The 19,923-nt window shown below is 33.0% G+C and overlaps 1 protein-coding gene across 2 annotated transcripts in view; it reads left to right on the top strand.

The window, feature by feature from the left end:
* LOC124367673 (gametogenetin-binding protein 2-like) overlaps positions 1-19,275 on the top strand; it is a 35,412-nt gene extending 16,137 nt beyond the window's left edge. The window contains exons 5-11 of one of the 2 annotated variants that reach the window (XM_046824689.1): positions 214-592; positions 720-881; positions 1,257-1,358; positions 4,415-4,630; positions 16,147-16,303; positions 17,064-17,146; positions 18,389-19,275. In XM_046824689.1, coding sequence (XP_046680645.1) covers positions 214-592; positions 720-881; positions 1,257-1,358; positions 4,415-4,630; positions 16,147-16,303; positions 17,064-17,146; positions 18,389-18,562 — 1,273 coding nt within the window. In that variant the 3' untranslated portion in view covers positions 18,563-19,275. Of the gene's footprint in view, positions 1-213; positions 593-719; positions 882-1,256; positions 1,368-4,414; positions 4,631-16,146; positions 16,304-17,063; positions 17,147-18,388 lie in introns of both variants that reach the window. The other variant, XM_046824687.1, reaches the window with a different exon arrangement.
* The last annotated feature ends 648 nt before the right edge of the window (positions 19,276-19,923 follow it).

Here is a 19,923-nt window from a genome sequence, read left to right as displayed (position 1 = left end):
AGACACTGTGTTTTTTTGTCTGTGGAGATTTGATTGGTAATGTATGTTTATATGATGGGTTGTCAGTAAATCTGAAATAAACTTTAAAACAATGTCTATTGTACAGTTTTTTTGTAGCACTAATAATATAGATGAATATATTTTTTATAAATTTTAGCCCACAGAATTTCGTAGTAAGTGACTTGTGAAGGTTAAAGTTCTGTATTGTGACAGGTTCTGTGGGGAGTGTCGTACCAAGGTTCTGCGAGCTTATGCGCTGCTGGTGGAGGAGCCTGATCCAGCTCAGGAGAAGGGTTATGTGCCGGCGCTATATGCAGGGATCAAGCGATGTCTACCAGACAAACACATCCACCTGCAGACCAAGACGGAGTACATCAGCGACCTGATTACGCGCGCGGAGCCGGAGCTGATGGGTAGTCGACGTGAGAGACATGCCAAGACACTGGAGATAGCTCAGGAGGAGGTCCTCACCTGCCTCGGGATCTGTGTGTACGAGCGACTGCACCGTATACAACTGCGGCTGAGGGAGGAGGAGTGCACGTGTCAGGTCCTAGCAGCGATCGCTGTTGATGCTCTCAACCGTAACTTTCAGGTTAGCCTACCTATCTTGCTGCAACACAGTATTATAGTCGTATTATGTACTATGTGAACCTTCAAGTATTTGAAACCTGTTACATGTTTGCCAACCCGTGTACTAAAGCTGGTTGTTATTCTTACAGAAAGCAGTAGAGCGCAAACGAGGGATAACCCAGTTAGAATTACTATATGAAGAGTTAACAAAAGAGGAACAACTTTTACAGCAAAGGAAAGAGCACAAGAAGCTCAAAAGAAGGAAAAGGAAAGAAAAAAAGGCAGGGCAGGAAGAAAAGGAAAACTGTGAGGTAAACTGATGTGGGTTTTCTTGAGATTTGGAGACTGTGCCAAAATAATAAATACATATAGATAGTCAATCATTTTTTTGTCTTTGCTCTCACTGTGTATTTATCATATCTTTGTATTTATTCTGAACTTGGTGTTGCCTATTATAAAATGCAAAATTTTATGTCTATAGTTTAGTTTGTTCTCGAGATATGGCGACTGACAGAAAGACAATAAATAAATCTTTAAAGATATAAGTGTTCTTGAAGAAAACAAAAATTGACCCATAGCTGATTACTCACCTCAAAGGGTTAAAAACAACGTGATATCCACTTTCAAATGTTTATTTTGAGTTAAATTGGTATCATGGTATGTAATGCATGGTATATTGTCCATAGTGCGAGTCAGAGGAACAGCCAGAGATGTCTTGCGGTCACACGGAGGACAACTGCACTTGTGTTGTGGACGAGCCAACCACTCAAAACATTGACAGACAGAAGGTAGCTATGGTTAGTTTACTTAAAGTGTGTGAATATTATTAATTCCCAGATACAGTCGATCAGTTGAATACTCGTACATCTAGTAGTGATATCAGAGTAATTATAATTAATTTAGACTCATACATTTAACTATTTACTCAGAAATCCACTTTCTTTTCATTATATGTTTGAGTTGTAGAGTTTCAGAATCCTTGTTGGTCCATTAGACAGCAAGCTGTAATGTTGGATCTTACTACCCGTCTGTCACTACAGCACATTTTAAATGTTTTTTAAGTTTTGCCTGTACAAAATAATCACTCAGATGCTTTGAACACATGATTATGGACACCAAAAACAGTTTTGTGAAATAATGATAGATGTGTTGCACTCTGTATATGTTATACTAATGTTTCAGATATGGCTCCTTTTCATTTGGACGACAAGCAGAACTGTAGGTACTGGACACGGAAAATCCTAATTAGTTACAGAAAGTTAATAAAAAAATGGAAATTACAATTATAATTAATGAAAGTTACAGAGAATTTTTAAGAAAGTCTTCTTTTGATGTGTATGAATGAAGGAGAACACCATCTTCCAGAAGTTATTTTACGCAAGTGAATGAACATTGTTTTGACCAATTTTAAGTAATTGTGTAAAAAAATACGTAGATTCCATAAATCTGAAAATTATACAGGGTCCCCTCCCGACCGTGAAAACCAAAAATAACCCGTGAATTTCGTTCACAGTGAAAAAACCTTAAATAAGCCGTGAATTTAATGTACAAACTGTGAAAATCTCGACAACATGCGATTAAATGAATCAAGATGCGTCACGCCGTGTCTCCTTCGTAAGGCCTGGTTCGTACGTGAGCGAGAATCACGCGTCTAATCGCAACGATTCGCGGCGATCGGTCTTGGCACTATTTACTAGTGTGCCAGATTAAATGGAGCGGTTTACTCGAGCGAGCGCGAGATGGCCGACCGCTACGTGTAGGAGCGACGATCGTAAACAATCGCCACCACTACTACATAGCACCTGACAGCGGCGTGTCGCAGTCCCGGGGACATAGTAGTGTTTGGGGTGGCATTGAACGGGTCACACTGGCTACTAGTTGTCGTAGTCGATCGGCGAACATCGGGGCGTGCAAATTTTTCTCGAATATGGATCTCGGTGGATTCGGTTAGAGAGGATTCCATAGATGCTCAATTACGTATAAACATAGCCTACTTTTTTTGCGCTATAATGTAAATATTTTACCGTTTTTTTTATTTGCAAATATTACATATTTGATATCTGTGGACTAGCCACTAAATTTGTAAGTAGACTTTCTCACCAGTGTTATTAGTTTTGCATGGCAAGAAAAGTGCAATTTATTAATAATGATTTTGTTATTTTACTAAGGAGGGCACGTCAAATTACACCTAAATTGCGGTTCTATAATTCACTGAGAAATTTTTTACTGTGTTTGCTGTTAAAAGAATATTAATTAAATATAAACTTCTAGTTTAACATATAATGCTCCCACATATCTACTACGTCGCCGCTGTCGGCTGCGATCGGCCAGGTCGCTCTCGCTCGTGTGAACCGCTCCATAATGTTATTCAATACACTACTTAGGCAGGTCTTACTACACGGACTTATGGAGTTGCAAACAATGGGTGAGCATCGGTGCTTTCGCACGGAGTTGGCCGATTTCAATGTGTAGCTAAAACGCGCTACGAGCGTGTGCAATGGCCCAGTAGTGTAATCATTTGTTGTGGAATCAAGAAACGAGTCAATATTCCACATTTGTTCGTTTAATGATTTTTCGGGCATTTGGTAATAATTTAATTAAATTCTGGCGTCTTCCCTAAGCTCTGAATGCAGTAACATAAGGTAAAACAGACTTGATAGAAACCTGGACCGCAATGATGGAATAAACTCTTAAACGATATTGGCACTTTTCAGTCTCTTCTGTGTTGCCTTAAATCACAAAACAGCCAAGCATTAGAAAAAAACCCTTTATTGGTGCTGGAGACTCATGCCTTTAACTCATCAAGAGACTACTGCTAAATGAGGCGGGGAAAGGGAGCTTGAGTCGCAGTAAAACGCCGAAACTTGTCTTGGAGGTCCAAAAGGGTCCCGCACTGTCACAGCCAACAACTTTTATCTGTGTTTCGTAGGCGTTTTGTGGTCTGTGTGAAATCGCGACAGGAGATATCGTCGTGAGTTGCCGTGATGAGGCTTGCGCAATCCTCACTCGTGTGAATCGCTCCTACGGGCTGATTAATTACTAGTAAGAGTTCTGATATGAATAAGCGGGAAGTTTTATCTCCTTTTATGCTCATTATTTAGCAAACCATAATGTTGGGCGCATACCGCCCTCTGCTTGTGTCGCACCCAATATCTAAAAATTAATGACTATTTTGTAGATGCACCCGTGCATTTCTGCACAAATCGTTGACAGTGTTAGTGAGATAAAGAAAAGTTTTAAGTAGTTTCACCATTTCGCCGCGTCTGAGAAACGAAACACCTGTATTCAAGCTGAGTTTGAGACGCGAAAACCGGCAACGTTGTAAGTGCCGAGTCCTAGGCTACTGCACACACTCGTGGTGCGTTTTGGCGCTAGATACTGAAATCTCCGTGTCAATAACAGAATCTTTTTCTACTTTTTATTCGTGATGTTTGTATAAACTTTCGATGGTGAAATTACTATTTTTGTACTGTAAAAACTGTGAAAGAGCCATGAATTTTATGATTAAGATTGAGTGGGAACCCTGTTATAGAATTAATACTTTTTCAAAAGTTATCGTTCTTTTTGTGCCACCTGGTATATAATCCATGAAAAACGTGTTCATGGTACGTTATTAGATATTCCAAAATTATATTATATTGAGGTTGTTATATTACGCTGTTAATCTTCAAATAGATAATGTTTTGAGTAAGATAGAATAAGATGTTTGTCGTAAAGAGTTATAATTTTTGGTCTCCTCTATTCTTCTTGTATCGAGAAGGTGATATTTTTTTTTTTGCTTTCTTGAATATTTACATTCAAAAGTGAAGTCTGTGTTTGACCACATTATTGTGGTTTGTTTCAGCTCCAAGTACTGGACCGAACAATGAAAGGTTCCCCGACATGTTCGTGTGTGGATTGTATGAAGAATAAAAAAGGTGTAGTGAAAGTGACAAATAGTGTAGTGAAGAGCAAGTCTAAGTGTGGTGAGAAAGCGAATCATATTGATTTATCCCCTCTAGTGCGGGCAGAGAGTGATCAGAACTCGTTGAGCCCATGCCAATCCTGTGTGAATGCTCAAGTAAGTCATAATCTTATCAGGCATGTCATATTGATAACACATGCTCCAATATTTTTCATATGATTCACAAAAGAAATATTCCAAGAGACAATATTGTAATCAGCTGACTAATTAGGTTAAGATATCAGTGGTAGTCACTCCCAGATGAGACTTTAAATGCTATTGGTTTACTAATGAAGACAATTAACCTCTGCAATGACAATGATTTGTGCCAAATGGCAGTTATATTTTAATGGTTTATGAAAGGCAATGTTTTATCAATGCTCATCTGTTTGAAGCTACAGAACTTTCTGGAGATACTATTGTTTATAGAAAAAAATCGAGTTTACAACAGTAGATTGCAATATTAAAAAAATATGAATTATGTACATTAAAAAATAAAAATGTGTAGAAGAATAACAAATTTGCAGTGGGTTTTCATGCAGTGTAAATTTTATCTGACAAAATCTGAATCACATAGTTTTACAGTATATTTACTAGTAAATATTAGAAAATATTTGGGTGTAATAAGTATGTAGATATTTATAATACAATAGCAGTTACCTGCGGCTTTGCACACAATTTCACTTAGAAAAGCAGGGACACCATGAGCATATTCTTATTAAATGGTATTCCAAACAATCATGAGATAATTGATATTCACTGAAAGATATTCCAATCTCTCGATCTATTTAGATTTTTGTTTAAATATGGAGCCATGACTCCTTTTTTATTAGTATCTCTGAAATTTCTCTCAAATATTTCATGAAATGTTATTCAATACCTTCAACGGTTTCAGTAACATTTTAATTATTTTAGGTAATTGTGGAGAAATCCTAAGTCTAAAAGGAGACTTAAGTCGAAGTTCTTAGCTTATCAGTTAACACATTTGTGATGTAATAGTGGTATTTTACTGTAGTTGATCTCAATAAAAACAAATCCAGATAAAGAAAAACTTGTGCATATAACATGACATTTGTGAAGTGTAACATACGAATAGATAAATAAGAAGAAACATTACTAACACCTGTTTAAATGTGTACAAATTATTTTAAGGTTATTTTTGACGATGGAAGGATTGTGAAGGAAACAGGATTTTTCCGGACATTTGCCATTGTTCAGTGAAACAAGAAAACAGTAACACTACGTTTCCTGAAGAAGAGAGTTACCTGAAGAAGAGATCAGATTGCAGATCTCGAAACGTAGTGTTACTGTTTTCTTGTTTCACTGAACGATGGCAAATGTCCGGAAAAATCCTGTTTCCTTCACAAAATTATTTTACTTATTATTCTTGACTGTGACAGGGGGTTTAACACATTTACTCTCTGCTAATTAAGCCAAATCTATAAATATAATTAATGAAGAGTTAAGGGAGTTTTCAAGACCAGTGGGAGGCGTAACCTATAGGAGTTTTTCAACATAGCAATAGGCCTATATGTTAACCAGGAACTCTAAGAACGTCCATATAAAAATTTAGTACTATTGATCCAGTAGTTTTTACATGCTTGAGTAACACAGATACCTTTAAATTTGTATTCTGGGTGAGGCTGACTACTTCCCCACTCCTGGGATGTGTAGCAGCTGAACCGAGTAACCTGTCTTCTTAATTTTAATGAAAACTCCCATATTTCGACCACAAAGAATTTAGCAAAATCATTTTAACATAAAAATTACTCAAAAATGGCACTTTAGGAGAAGGGGTCGTTTTGAAAGGTTTTAATTGTAAAGGTAGGTTGAACCGTATCTCATATTAAAGGTATCTATTCACTGATCATTTTGCTTCTTGTATACAGGGTAGTGTCAAAATGTCAAAAGTTTTACATTTTCACAGTTTCCAATTTTAGCAAATCTAAATTTTTATGTAGCGTTTCCTAAGAAGTAATCTTTCTAAAAATATGTTACAGTTGTCACTTTTTAGCACATTTCCAATTTTTTTAAATAATTCAAATGTAGGACTCGTAAGACCTAACAAAATTCAAATAGTAAGGTATGATTTTCATTACATCTATCAATAGCTCTCATCAAAACTAAAATTATTTGTATTTAAAGTTTGGCTTTATCTTAGATGATTGAGAAATGGTACAAAAAATTCTAAATTTTATGATGGTTTGTTGCATTTAGTATGCCATTGCGTTCTACCTTTGCCTTAGGTTATTCAAAAGGATCTACATCTTGTTTTTAAACATTTTCCTTATAATGAGAGGTACTAAAAGTGTGAATTTTTATCAAATTTAAATGTTGATTAATATTTATCTGTTAGTGATCTGTGATGGATTTGTTTGATAAAAAACCAAATAGCAATGCCAGCTATATTTCAACTTGTTCTTAATTCATCTAAACATCTTTGTACGCTCAGTGTTGATGGTGTTAGGTGAATGTTTACAGAACTACACAGATGCTGCTACTCTGCACGCTCAACGTTACCCAGATCATGAAGATCATTCGTAAAAAGTTCTCCAAAGACTAGTTGTGTCCAAGAAACTAGAAATGTAACAACCGGATCACAACAAAGGGAAACCACACAAGGCCTATAAGGGATGACAATGCACAAGACATTTTGGCTGCAATTCAGCTCACTCCACGTGATTCATCTAGAAGATTGGTCATAGATTCAGGAATTAGCCAACGATCAGTATTCAGGATCCTTAAGGACAATAAAATGCACCCATACCGGATTTCACTATATCAAGGACTGCATGGAGACGACTACCTTTTAGGAATTATCTTTAGTTTGTGGGTCTTTGATATTATACACGAAGATGAATAGTTTTATGTTGTGACGAAGCAACCTTCCAGAGCAATTGAGAAGTGAACAAGAGATTCTGGACTTTTGAGAATCCCCACTGGATACAAGAGGTAGACAACCAAAGGTGTTGAAGCCACAATAATTGGTGCGGTATTATTGGTAACCAAATTGTTGGCCATTTAATAATCCAAGAATATTGTTTATGCACAGTGAGGTTAGCAGCCCACTACTCTGAAGCAGTGCCTTATATACTGTAACTCTGGATGAGGAATATCCTCAAAAATGGATTGGGAGAGGTGGACCAGTTATTTACCCACCCAGATCTCCGGATTTAACGTACATGGATTACTACTTGTGGGGAAGGTTAAAATGCTTGGTTTATACATAAAGGTCAAAGACTCCAGGGGACACAATGTAATGAATTGGGGTTGTTCAATTGATGAACAGAGAAGAGGTCTTATGGGCTGTAGGAACTGTCTTCAGTTCTGTATGGAAAACAACAGATTACAGTTCAAACATCTGTAATAAGGTTAGTTGACATTATTGTTGGACCAAAATAGTTAAAACCTAGATAATTGTACAAGTAATAATTACTTAAATTACAGCATCTAAGGAGAAAAAGGGTAAAGAAATAATAAACAAATAAATTCATTGAGAACCTACGTCAAATACAGAAGTTCAAAACACTGTAATTGCAAAAAGTCATGAAAATGAGTATTTTGGTACCATTTCTCAACCATCCAAGAAAATGCCAAACTTTAAATCAGACAATTTTAAGTTTTTAGCAAAAGGTGTTGATAGTTGTAAGGAGATGCATACCTTGCTTGTTATTTGAATTGGTAGTTTTTATAGTTCAAAATATCCTACAATTGAAATATTAAAAAAATTGGAAATGTGCTGAGAAGTGAAAATTGTAACATACATTTAGAAAGAGTTCTTACACGAAAGAGTACAGAAGTGAAATAAATAAAAAATAAAGCTTTAAAAAAATTATCCATGACCTTTAAAATGAGGTGCGGCTTGACCTACCCTTACATTTAAAAATATTAAAAAAATAATCCCTACCCCACCAAAAGTGCTATTTTGTCTATTTTGTGTGTTAAAAATTATTTTTCCCAATTCTTTACAGATCAAAATATGGGGGTTTACATTAAAGCGATGAAGATAGGTTTCTCGGTTCAGCCGCTATACATCACGGACGGGTGGTCAGTCTCACCTAGTAGAATAATATAGATTATTTAAAAAACTACAAAATGTTCCAAAAAAGTGGTAGATGTTATTTTTGTCCAATTTTAACAATCTGGTTTTAATGGTTGACCATAATTTTTTATAAGCTACTAATGGTTTTATATACGGTTTTTTTCCCTATATGACATTATTTTTGTTTTTAGATATCAAAGTTGCAAATTAAGGAAAAATCTTTAGATGAACATTTTTATCTCAAAATGATTTGTAAGAAAAAAATATGGTTTGGAAAATCTTACTTTAAAGTAGCAAATAAACCTAATGATGCTGTTTTACCACCACGAGACAAAATCGGATAAAAAAAATGTAAAATATTTAGAATTAAATGCATATGTTTTTACTGGATTTTGGGCCAATAGTTTTGAATATAATAAAGATGGTAAATTCAAAAGTTAAACAAGTATATAGTGAACTCAAAGACTATCGTCCAACCCAATTCTTAATTTAAATTTTTACCTAATGTTAGTAATGTGGTAGAGCCGACCTAATCCGTTGAATCTTCAAAACAAGATTATTAACTGAGAATTGATTTTGTTCACATCTTACCGCTTCCAGAAAAATTTGTAGATCAATGACATTGCATTGTTTGTAGCTCGCAGGCATTTTTTGTCAGCACAAATAGTGTTAGTCCAGGAGAAATAGCAGTTAAAAATGGTCAAATAAATAAATGTTTTCTTACAACAAACTAATGGCACAACTTTAGTCAAATACATCATAAATAAATAAAAAAAACTATTCCGAACCAAAATCGTCTATTAGGGGTATAGGAGGGGTGGTTTTTTAGGGGTGAAAAATGGTTTTTTTCAATTTGTGAGTAAACAATGCATCCTATTGAAAAAAGTCAAATGTAAAAGTTGTTGGAAATGAAAAAATCCACAACTTATGTAGTAATCATTTTTGCACTAACCTCAAAAATTTCCAAAAAAAATTCAAAAAACAGTTTTTTTGGTTTTTAATTTTTTTCTTTTACAAAAATGGTTCGATTGAGCTGAAAGTTTGATCAAACATACTTTTGTGCTATTTTAAAAATACTGTATTTTTTTCATTAAGAAATATTCAGCCGTTATAATAAAAAATTTCACTTTAAAAAAATATTTTGATAATTTTCAATCACCATTGTGAAACATTTTTTTTAATCAAAAAAAGGTTCTCTGACCGGCTCATTATTTTCGTTTTTTTTTTGTCTATTTTGAAGAAATGAAATAAAAAATATGTAGTTTAATTGAAAAAAACTGCATAAAAATTGAAAATAAACAAAATATTGATATTTTTCATTATACATTGTATTATTTACGTGGAAAAAAATTGTTATTATTTATTTAAATTATAATTTTTTTTTTAATGTTGAAGAATTTTCGAATATTTTGAAAAGTTTAGAAACATTGTTGAATGTGAAAGTTGGATTACAGGTATATATTAGTACAGGTATATAATAAGTGTCCTTGAAGAAAAAACGCGGGGTCCAATCCTATTCTTCTATTATACGGGTCTCAGTATGTTTCTAAGCATTCAATAAGCAGCTGCTTTGTCGTCAGTCAAGTTTATATTGGAGTAGAGTCGTGAAATAAGCCTCGTTATTAGCAATTTACAAGATTTTTGTCCATATAAAATACAAATCGTAAGTAAAACTTTTGCGAAACAAAATTTTATACAAATTATTTAATAAAAATTATTAAAAATAATACAGATCATAAATCTTTGTCTCTGTGCATACAATTTTACGCATGCTATTTATTTAGTAATTTTTACGTATTTTCAGTATACTAATTGTATCGTGCTTTCTGCATTTTAATAGATTCATGTAAATGGTGGAAAAGGTACCTTCTTGTATCATTTTGTAAAAGCCGCGATGGAGATTTGGTGAAAATAAAAAAGTCGAGGGATAGATACTCTTATTTCGTCAAGTAAACAAAGCAATGATCAGCGGTACAAAACATTTCAGAAATTGACTGAAGCACACATTCATGATGGTTGTCGATCGGCATACAATAGGCCTCGATCAATTGTTACAGCTTCCAAAGAACAAATAAGAAAAAAAATCTATTGGGAAGAAGATTATGAAAGAAGCACGTGATTTTGATTTTGAGCATCATTGTGTTTTTTGTGAAGAACCTTTTAACCAAAATAGAGCATTTCGCGGCATGCAGAAAGGTTGACTAATGAAAAATTTTATTAACTTTAAAGGGAAGAGATGTTTCAGAATCATTTAATAAAAGTCTGTTAGTTAGACTGAATTTTCTCAAAGAATCAGATGAAGTTCAAGCTTATTATCATAATAGGTGCATGTCATCTTTTTATGATGGGACAAGCTCAACACCTTGTAGACATACATCGAGTGTAGATTCTAAAGATTTCATAAGTTACTGCGTGTATTACTTAAAAAAAATTCATCCGGAGTGCCAATTTTCCCTTAACGAAATTAAAGAAGATTTTGATGGTAATATCCCAACATTAAATACATTAAAAAAAAAAATGAGTGATAGTTTTGATAACGATCTTGTGTTTCTTCAATGAAAAGAGATACAATCATTACATTTTTAAAAAATCAGGGAAAAAATTGAGTAGAATATGGTATGAATCACGATCAGATGACGTAGAATATGAAAAAATATATTTATATTTTTAAGTTATATAACATAAATATAAAAAAAAACTTTTGGAAAGAAATAACGGTTTCTTGATTCAATTTCAATAAGAATGGTAAAAAATATTTTAAAGAAATAAAAAATATATGATGAAAAATACAAATTAAATAAATTACTAAGACTCGAATTCTGTTTTTTGATTTAATTTTAAAAATTTCCACGTAATTTTTTAAATATGCATGATTCATTATTATTTTGACTAATGCTTACAAATAGCACTGGTGTAAAAAAAATTATAATTTAAATAAATAATATCAATTTTTCCACGTAAATAATACAATGTATAATGAAAAATGTCAATATTTTGTTTATTTTCAATTTTTCTGCAGTTTTTTCAATTAAACTACATATTTTTTTATTTCATTTCTTCAAAATAGACAAAAAACGAAAATAATGAGCTGTCTGAGAACCTTTTTTTGATTAAAAAAAATGTTTCAAAATGGTGATTGAAAATGATCAAAATATTTTTTTAAAGTGAAATTTTATTGTAACAGCTGAATATTTTCTTAATATTTCACAGTATTTTTAGAATAGCACAAAGTATGTTTTGATCAAAACTTTCAGCTCAATCGAACCATTTTGTAAAAGAAAAAAATTAAAAACCAAAAAAACGGTTTTTTTTTGAATTTTTTTTGGGAAATTTTGAGGTTAGGGCAAAAATGATTACTACATAAGTTGTAGATTTTTTTCATTTCCAACAACTTTTACATTTGACTTTTTTTCAATAGGATGCATTGTTTATTCACAATTGCAAAAAAAAAACCATTTTCACCCCTAAAAAACCACCCCTCCTATACCCCTTAATAGACGATTTTGGTTCGGAATAGTTTTTTTTTTATTTATATTTATGATGTATTTGACTAAGTTGTGCCATTAGTTTGCTGTAAGAAAACATTTATTTTTTGAATCAGGTAATACGACTGGACTATGTTGTAAACAAAACTCTTCAATAGTAAGTCTGTAAAATCACTTTTATTTATTAAATACTCATAGATGTATTCTAATACTTGCGATATTCAATCTCACGAGTAAAACGTAGGAAATCAAAAGGACGATCTGGCAACATCACTATCAATCTGACAACTTAATAGTAGGTAAAGTCTTCCTTAGACTGAATTAGTGAACAATAAATCATTTCAAATAGCAAAATAGTCTTGCGTACAGTTGTCTGTTGTGAGGGGTGATCGATATATAAAACAAGTTGTAGTGATACCGGAAAACTTCTGATACGTTAAAGTCACTCAACAATTATTCTATAGTTTTATTTAAAAGCTCTTAATAGATGAAACATCGTTATTTTTAAACGATTTTTAACTCTATGTTCATGCATTGGAGCACATCTATTTGTAGGTGAAACCTGATCGACAGTAATCACATTACAGACTGCTAAAATGAGTTTTTGTCGTACTTTTGTGTGTGAAAACTTATATATAGATAATCAAAGGAACAAATTTGGATGGTTTGTAAGTACTACGAGGCATGTTTTTAAAGTAAGTACCGTTTTTAAATTACGCCGCCGCAGCGCTGCAGTTGCCGTTTAGAGCATGCGCGTAGTGTAGCTGAATCAGTTAGGAAGCCACAGACGCCATTAAGACGCCGTTTGATCGAGTCTTCGTTTGTTTACATGATTTTAAAATGCCGCCGACTATCGAGAATCCCGTCGACTGTGAAGTGCGTCCTGTGATTCGTTTTCTCTGTGCTAAAGGCTTAAAAGCAATTGACATTCATCGTCAAATCAGTGAAGTTTATGGTGAAAACATTATGAGTGAAGGAATGGTGCGGAAATGGGTTAGGGCCTTCAAAGATGGCCGCACAAACGTTCATTATGAGGAACGAAGTGGGCGACCTTCAGTCATTACCGATGATCTCATTCAAAAAGTGGACTGAAAAAGTGAAAGAGAACAGACGGTTCACAATTTCGTCCTTAGCTGAAAAATGTCCTGCTGTATCAAGAAGTGTTCTCTACGAAATTGTGTCCGAACGTTTAAATTATCGGAAACTGTGTTCACGGTGGGTACCGAAAATGTTGAGTGATGAGCACTAAACCAAAGATTGGGCAGTGCATTGAGCTTTATCGAGCATTACAGTAACGAGGGCGATGATTTTTTTAAACCATATCGTTACAGGCGATGACACGTGGGTAGCCCACGTTACACCAGAATTAAAACAACAGCCAATGGAATGGCGGCATTCAACATCCCCTACGAAAGTCAAATTCAAGCAAACAATTTCTGCCCAGAAAATCATGTGCACTGTCTTTTGGGGCAGACAGGGTGTGTTGTTGGTCAATTTTCTGCCTCGCGGTGAAACGATTAATGCAGCCGTACTGAGAAACTAAAAAAATTGTGCCGCGCAATTCAAAACAAAAGGCGTGGCATGCTTAGTGCAGGCGTTGTTTTGCTCCACGATAATGCTCGTCCACATTCAGCAAATCGAACGCAAGAGCTCATCACTTCATTTGGCTGGGAACAATTGGATCATCCTCCATACAGTCCCGATCTAGCGCCTAGCGACTACCATTGGTTTTTGCACTTAAAGACGCATTTGGCGGGGAAGCGTCATTCCAATGATGAAGAAGTAAAAACGTCTGTGCAACAGTGGTTGTCCAGTCTGGCGGCAAGCTTCTTTGACAACGGCATACAAAAGCTGGTCCCAAGATACGACAAGTGCCTTAATAATAATGGAAATTATGTAGACAAGTAGAGGAAAGAATGCTCTTTCAGGTAAATAAAGTTTTGTTAGAAAAATTCACTTGTTAATTTTTTTATATGAAAACGGTACTTACTTTAAAAACATGCTTCGTATTTGACTTTAAGTTTGTATTTTCTGTATTCCCATTTGTGCATTTCCACATTTTTATGCATCTGTGTGCAGACGTTAACTGCTCAGCGTTAATCAAATGGACCAAAATTGCTCATTTTTGTTTACATCGTAATTTGTGTAACAAGTGTTTTTAGGTAAAGATAGAGATGATTCTGTGAAATATTTATGTGAAAAATTAAACACTTATACTTTGTCTCCTCATAATGCAAAAAATTTTACTATCATCGATTTGTTGCCAGATTTTTGTACACTTACTTTTTTAGGATGAACCCATTTAGTGCTTTGACACTTCATCTCTTGATCATAAGAGACCCAGGTCTCATCAACTGTAATGATACTCCTCTATCAAACCATCCCCTTCCTCTCCAATGCACTAATTCCACTCTAGGCAGACATCAACACGGTTATGTTTTGTTCATAGGTAAACGGGCGAGGTATCAAGTGTATGCAAACTCATGACGTACTATGATAATGTGTTTCAAAATTGTATGAATAGAAGTAGACTATCGCCCTGTTGTAACTTAGGATCTTCTGTATCTTTTTTGGAGTCCTTAAACTAGCAAAAACATATATCAAGGGACATAATTTCCTCATCTGACTCGAGAATCAATTCATCATAGGTTTCAGTGGTCATTATTTTAGCCGAACAGATAACTTTATTGCATAATGTTGCTCACATTAACTGCTAAGATGGGTCCGTAGGCAACCATTTTTCAATTAAAATACTTAGTGACTATTGTTACTGTTCTGAACAACTCTTATGTATAAAATATTTCCTTTATAAGAACATATTATGTAGGTTTATACCTTTTATGTTTTTAATTATAGTAGGTAGCGATGGTTTGAAGTTATTTAACAAAAATGTTAAGTTTGAAATACATTTATAATTAAAATGTATGCCTATATATTTTTCAACAGATAATTAATAATCTGGTAATCCATTTTGTAAAAGCTTAAATAAAAGTAGAAGGTAGAGAATATGGCTTTTGTCGTAGTTTTTAAATATAACAATTCCCCTAAACTTAACCAATGCCAATTGTAATAGTATGATATTTTTTATTTTGTTGTTGTAATGTTTTGTGGTATCCAAAGCTTTAATAATGACAGCAAATCACATTTATCACATTTTTTAACATTTTATTCAAATCACAAAGGCTAAAACAAAGCTTTTAGAATTCAAAATTCGAGAAATGAAACTGTTTTCTAAGATTCAGAATTAGATTTGAGATTTGGAAATCCTGATTATATGTACCGTCACTAAGCTTACCTAATATTTTTTTAATAACAGCGATCAAAGAAGCACTTAAAAATACCATGCTTAGAAAAACCAAGAACACAACAAAAAATACTATTTTAAAAATCATAAGTTTTTCCTTTTTAACACAACTGACAGTTTGGCCATTTTGATAAAAAACATTAATCATTGGTGCCTTTATGATTCTAATAACATGTTTAGCACAAAGAACACATATATTTTATAATCCTATACAAATATGTGTAAAAATATAAAATCTTCAATTTGTACAATATTTTCCCCGAATATATCATAAAAAATTGGACTTAAGAATTTTATCCATGATTTTAAAGTCCATTCACCTGAACATTGGCACACTATGCAAGTTCTTACCAAAGGTTGGCACTAAAAAGGTTTATTGCTCATGGTAATTTAAATCAGTTCTTAATTTTCAATAATTAATTACAAAGTATTAATAAATTGGATGTCTAAGTCAGTTCACTTTTACGTGATTACAACATACCAAAAGAGTATTCCAATTCTTCACAATGTGAATTATTGGACCACGTACAGTTTAGTGATCCTGCTAAATTCACAACCTGTTTTGATTTCATTGGTTACTGATTTTATGTAGGTGAACCCCAAAGGTCAATGCCGTTAGGTATCACCTACATTCACCCAGAGAAGTCGAAACAGATTGTGAATTCGCATAAATAATTTTACTTGTAATTCAGTTTACTATCGTTGTATTTTGAAATTAATGAAAGTTGAGTTAATTTCACGTTTACTGCTACATGCAACTTGTTGAGTACCTAGTTTCCTTGAATTGATGGTATGTGTGTAGGAACTACTCGATGGCCAGAAAGGATGGTCGTCCAGTGATCATTCGCAAGACTATGGATATTCGAGTGAAAACAACAACGGCAGCTCTGGTCACAGTTTACCATCGTCTCCGGAGGGATCGGAAGTTGCGTGTTCTGATGGGTTCTGCAATCATGATGGTAAGTGGCTAGGATAGTTAATCCGATAGTGTATTTTAATATTGTATGAGGATTTGTACAATTTACCCCCTCATTTATATCACTGCGTTTAGTCAATAGTAAAATATCTTGGTTCTTGGGTGTACACACCCAGTACCATGATTATTACCAATATTTGGCCACTATGTGAACCAGAAAACTTGAATAATGATGAACCACGTTAAAGAACCTGTCCTATTTGGGGTCTTGTAGCACAAAGTCAGCCTTAAAAAACTGCCAACTACCACCTAAGTCTATAGAGTTAAACTTTTAACTACCATAAATAATACTTTATAAAGTTATAACTTTAACTGTTTACATATCCGTATATTGATATTGCAAATATTATTTATTAAATACTTAATAAATAATATTTATTTCTGACACCGTGTTCTGACAAGATGGTGTCTTATGGCCTTAGAAATGTTAGTAAATATTATTGATGAAATTTATCTTGGCCATAGAAGCTTCTCTGTAAAAGTCAGACATTTTGTAATGGAGCATACCCACACATTGCACTGTACTTGGAAATTAATGTATTTTAAGATTTATAAATCCTCAGTGCTCGGAGAAGATTAAGGTGATTTTTTTGTTATAGAACTACAGACCAACTTAAAGATCATGATAGTTAATTGTGACTAGTATTTTTTACTTTTAATGTTACTTTAAATTTAATATTTTAAATCATTCTTAACACTTAGAATATAGTTATTAGCTTTACAAACATTCGATATTGTTCCAGGTGAATGCCATACAGAAGGGAGTGAAAAACAAAACAACTTCAGACTCACCAGTCAGACACTTTCCCTACAACAAATGCTCGAGGTAGGATTGAAATATTTATATCAGATTTAAACTAGAGTTTGTCTTTCTCCTTTAATACATTGTATCATGGTGATCAAAAGAATAATATTCTTCTTTTCAGAGGAACATCCATTTTTAGACAATTTGATTTAAAATAATGGTTAATAAAATCAAAACTGTCTTAATAATTTTTATATGCTGTTTTAACCCCCCTCCCCTCATTGGTACAGCTTCAGACTTCTAAATAGTAAAAACCTGTTCATATCAGCACAAACTTTAATTTGTTATTGTACAAAATGTAAATATCTATTAAAATGATTAAGGTTGGTAACAGTACAATTATTGTGGACTAACGTTTAGTAATATTTTCTCTTTTATCAGCAATGTTCTGATAAACAATGTCACAGACATTGTTGATAATGTTCTCTGTTTTAACAATGTCAGCATGTGTTTAAAAAAATCAGATTTGTTACAGTAAATTGATTACATGTTGAGTTATCTGGCCCGTACTTGTATTACGGTAATTGATGTTTATTCATTATTTTGCAGTCATGTTTGTATCTAGAGTTATTGGATTATTGTGAATGGATTTTTAGACTTACGACTAAGCAATACTCTGTGACAATTTCAGTGTATTATTCTAGGTTGTTTGGTTGCATTTTTCTTGTTTTTATGTTTACAATCTATATATTCTAATCACTTTAGGATAAAATTACAATAACAAAAAACTGAGTTTGATTGGAGAAATACACTAGGTGACTAACAGGGTGGAATTGTCCCCAGTCCTAATTCTCCGTTTGTGTGTGTGAAAGTACCTGGGCTCATCCACTCTCCCTATTTCCTAATACTATAACTAATAATCATAAACTTTCCAATATAAACATACATTTGAAATTGTGTGATAAGTGTTGAAAATTTATTTAAAGTTATTTAGTTTTTCTTTATTTCTTTTCTCTCCTTTTTAAAAACCAGAATTGTATAAATTACACTTATTATAGATGGTTGCCCGTATATAAGTGACACATCGGTTTAGCTGTGCCCAGTCCCAATAGAGGTTCAACTGGAAGATATAAACCAGCCATAAGTGAACCATTTTTCTAGGGAAACCTCTAAAGGCTAAACAAATCAAGCAGTTATATCAGAGCATTAAGGCTTGTAATGGTTCTATTACAGAGTAATTGTAGAAGTGGCTGGTAAGATGGTACACTATTGAGAGTCATCATCAGTATATAATGGATTTACAATAGTCTGTATAATTTTCAGGAATCGTGTTCATCAGATGAAGAGAGTTTTATACCAGCTGAGGAAGTTCAAGAATTCAAGGCCAAAATTCCGCATGTAACAGAGAAAAGACAGGAGTTACGACAAATTTTGAAGAAGAGATTTGCACAAATGTGTGACAACAGACCTCACATAAGGCGTTTAAACGATGATTAAGATGAAATACTGGCTTATTTACAGTACTGTTACAAAGTCTAAGACTGTTGTTTGTCCATGGTTTAGCTCACTAGTCACTTTGGCCGACCATGGCCATTCTTCAGTTCATTTAGACTTTAATTGTAGCGTTAAGTAGCCAAAAGTTAATGTATTAATTCATATTGAAAAGGTAATTATTTTTTAAGTCTATTTTATTATACTATTGTTATGAAGCCGATTTTGGCATCTTATACACACTGTTAAAGGTTCTCGGATTTGTTAATCATTAATTGATCGTAATTATTTTATACATATTCATTCATTACCTTGATAATTCATTTATACAGTTCATAATTTACCTTTGTAATAATTTTATTTCCATTGTTTTTCCTACAGTGAAATATTTTACAATCACTAGTAGAACAAACTTCCATGTATTATCATCGCTTATCAATTTGGTTTGTACCATTTGTTGTATAATTTTGGGAATAAATTTATATATTTTATATGATTGTTATCAAAGTGCAGTTGAATGGTGCTATAGCCGTTGTCAGATCAGACTCCTGTGATTGTAAGAACATGTTATCGAGAAGGCTGTTGTTACCATTGAGTGTTTGATGTTAGTTTAGACTAACCTTAGAATAAAGTTACATTCCTTTCATGTTCCATGTATTTGAGATCCAAACCTTTTCAAACCTTGTTGTTCATTGTTCAAATACAAAAGTTTATTCGCTTTCAGCACTTTCATTATCCCTTGGAATAATAAAAGCAATTATTTATTACTGAAATAGAAAAAATGTTAATTCATTGAGACCTGACATGAACAAATTGTTGAGCTGTATATCTAAATGGGAGTATGCAAATGGGGAAGTGTGAGATTAATTTGAGAATAAGTTTCCAATACAAACAGATTGCTGTTGCTTAAAACCTCAAATTAATTATTTTCTTTAAAAAAAAAACACACAATTCTCTAATAAGTTTTAATTTCTTATTAATTATTAAGTTTGTATGATTTAAAAGTATAATAAATATAATTATTATATGTATAAAAGTTGGGGAAAAAATAATTTAGTTATATTTTAAAGGAAAGGTGAATTTTTAATCAGACCAAAATCATTGTTTACTATTTTTATCTTAACGTTTTTTTACGTATGATGTTTTATAAGTGTAGAATTCTTCTTATTTATGAACTGATTTTAATTGTTTATCAGCCAAATGAGAATTTTGTTTATTCAAGTAATGAATTAATTATGATTACACAGACAAGTGAATGGAGGTGGGTGTTAAGACTATAAAAAGTAATTGAATGTTTGTTGAGAACATTAGCAAATTCAGATTAGATTAATAAAATAGTACAAACATTTTTAGTAGTGAATCTTGCT

The sequence above is a fragment of the Homalodisca vitripennis genome, chromosome 8, assembly GCF_021130785.1.
Source record: "Homalodisca vitripennis isolate AUS2020 chromosome 8, UT_GWSS_2.1, whole genome shotgun sequence".
In the NCBI taxonomy this organism is placed as follows: domain Eukaryota; kingdom Metazoa; phylum Arthropoda; class Insecta; order Hemiptera; family Cicadellidae; genus Homalodisca; species Homalodisca vitripennis.
The sequence above is the reverse complement of the archived record's forward strand: the minus strand, read 5'-3'. Positions and strand labels throughout refer to the sequence as shown.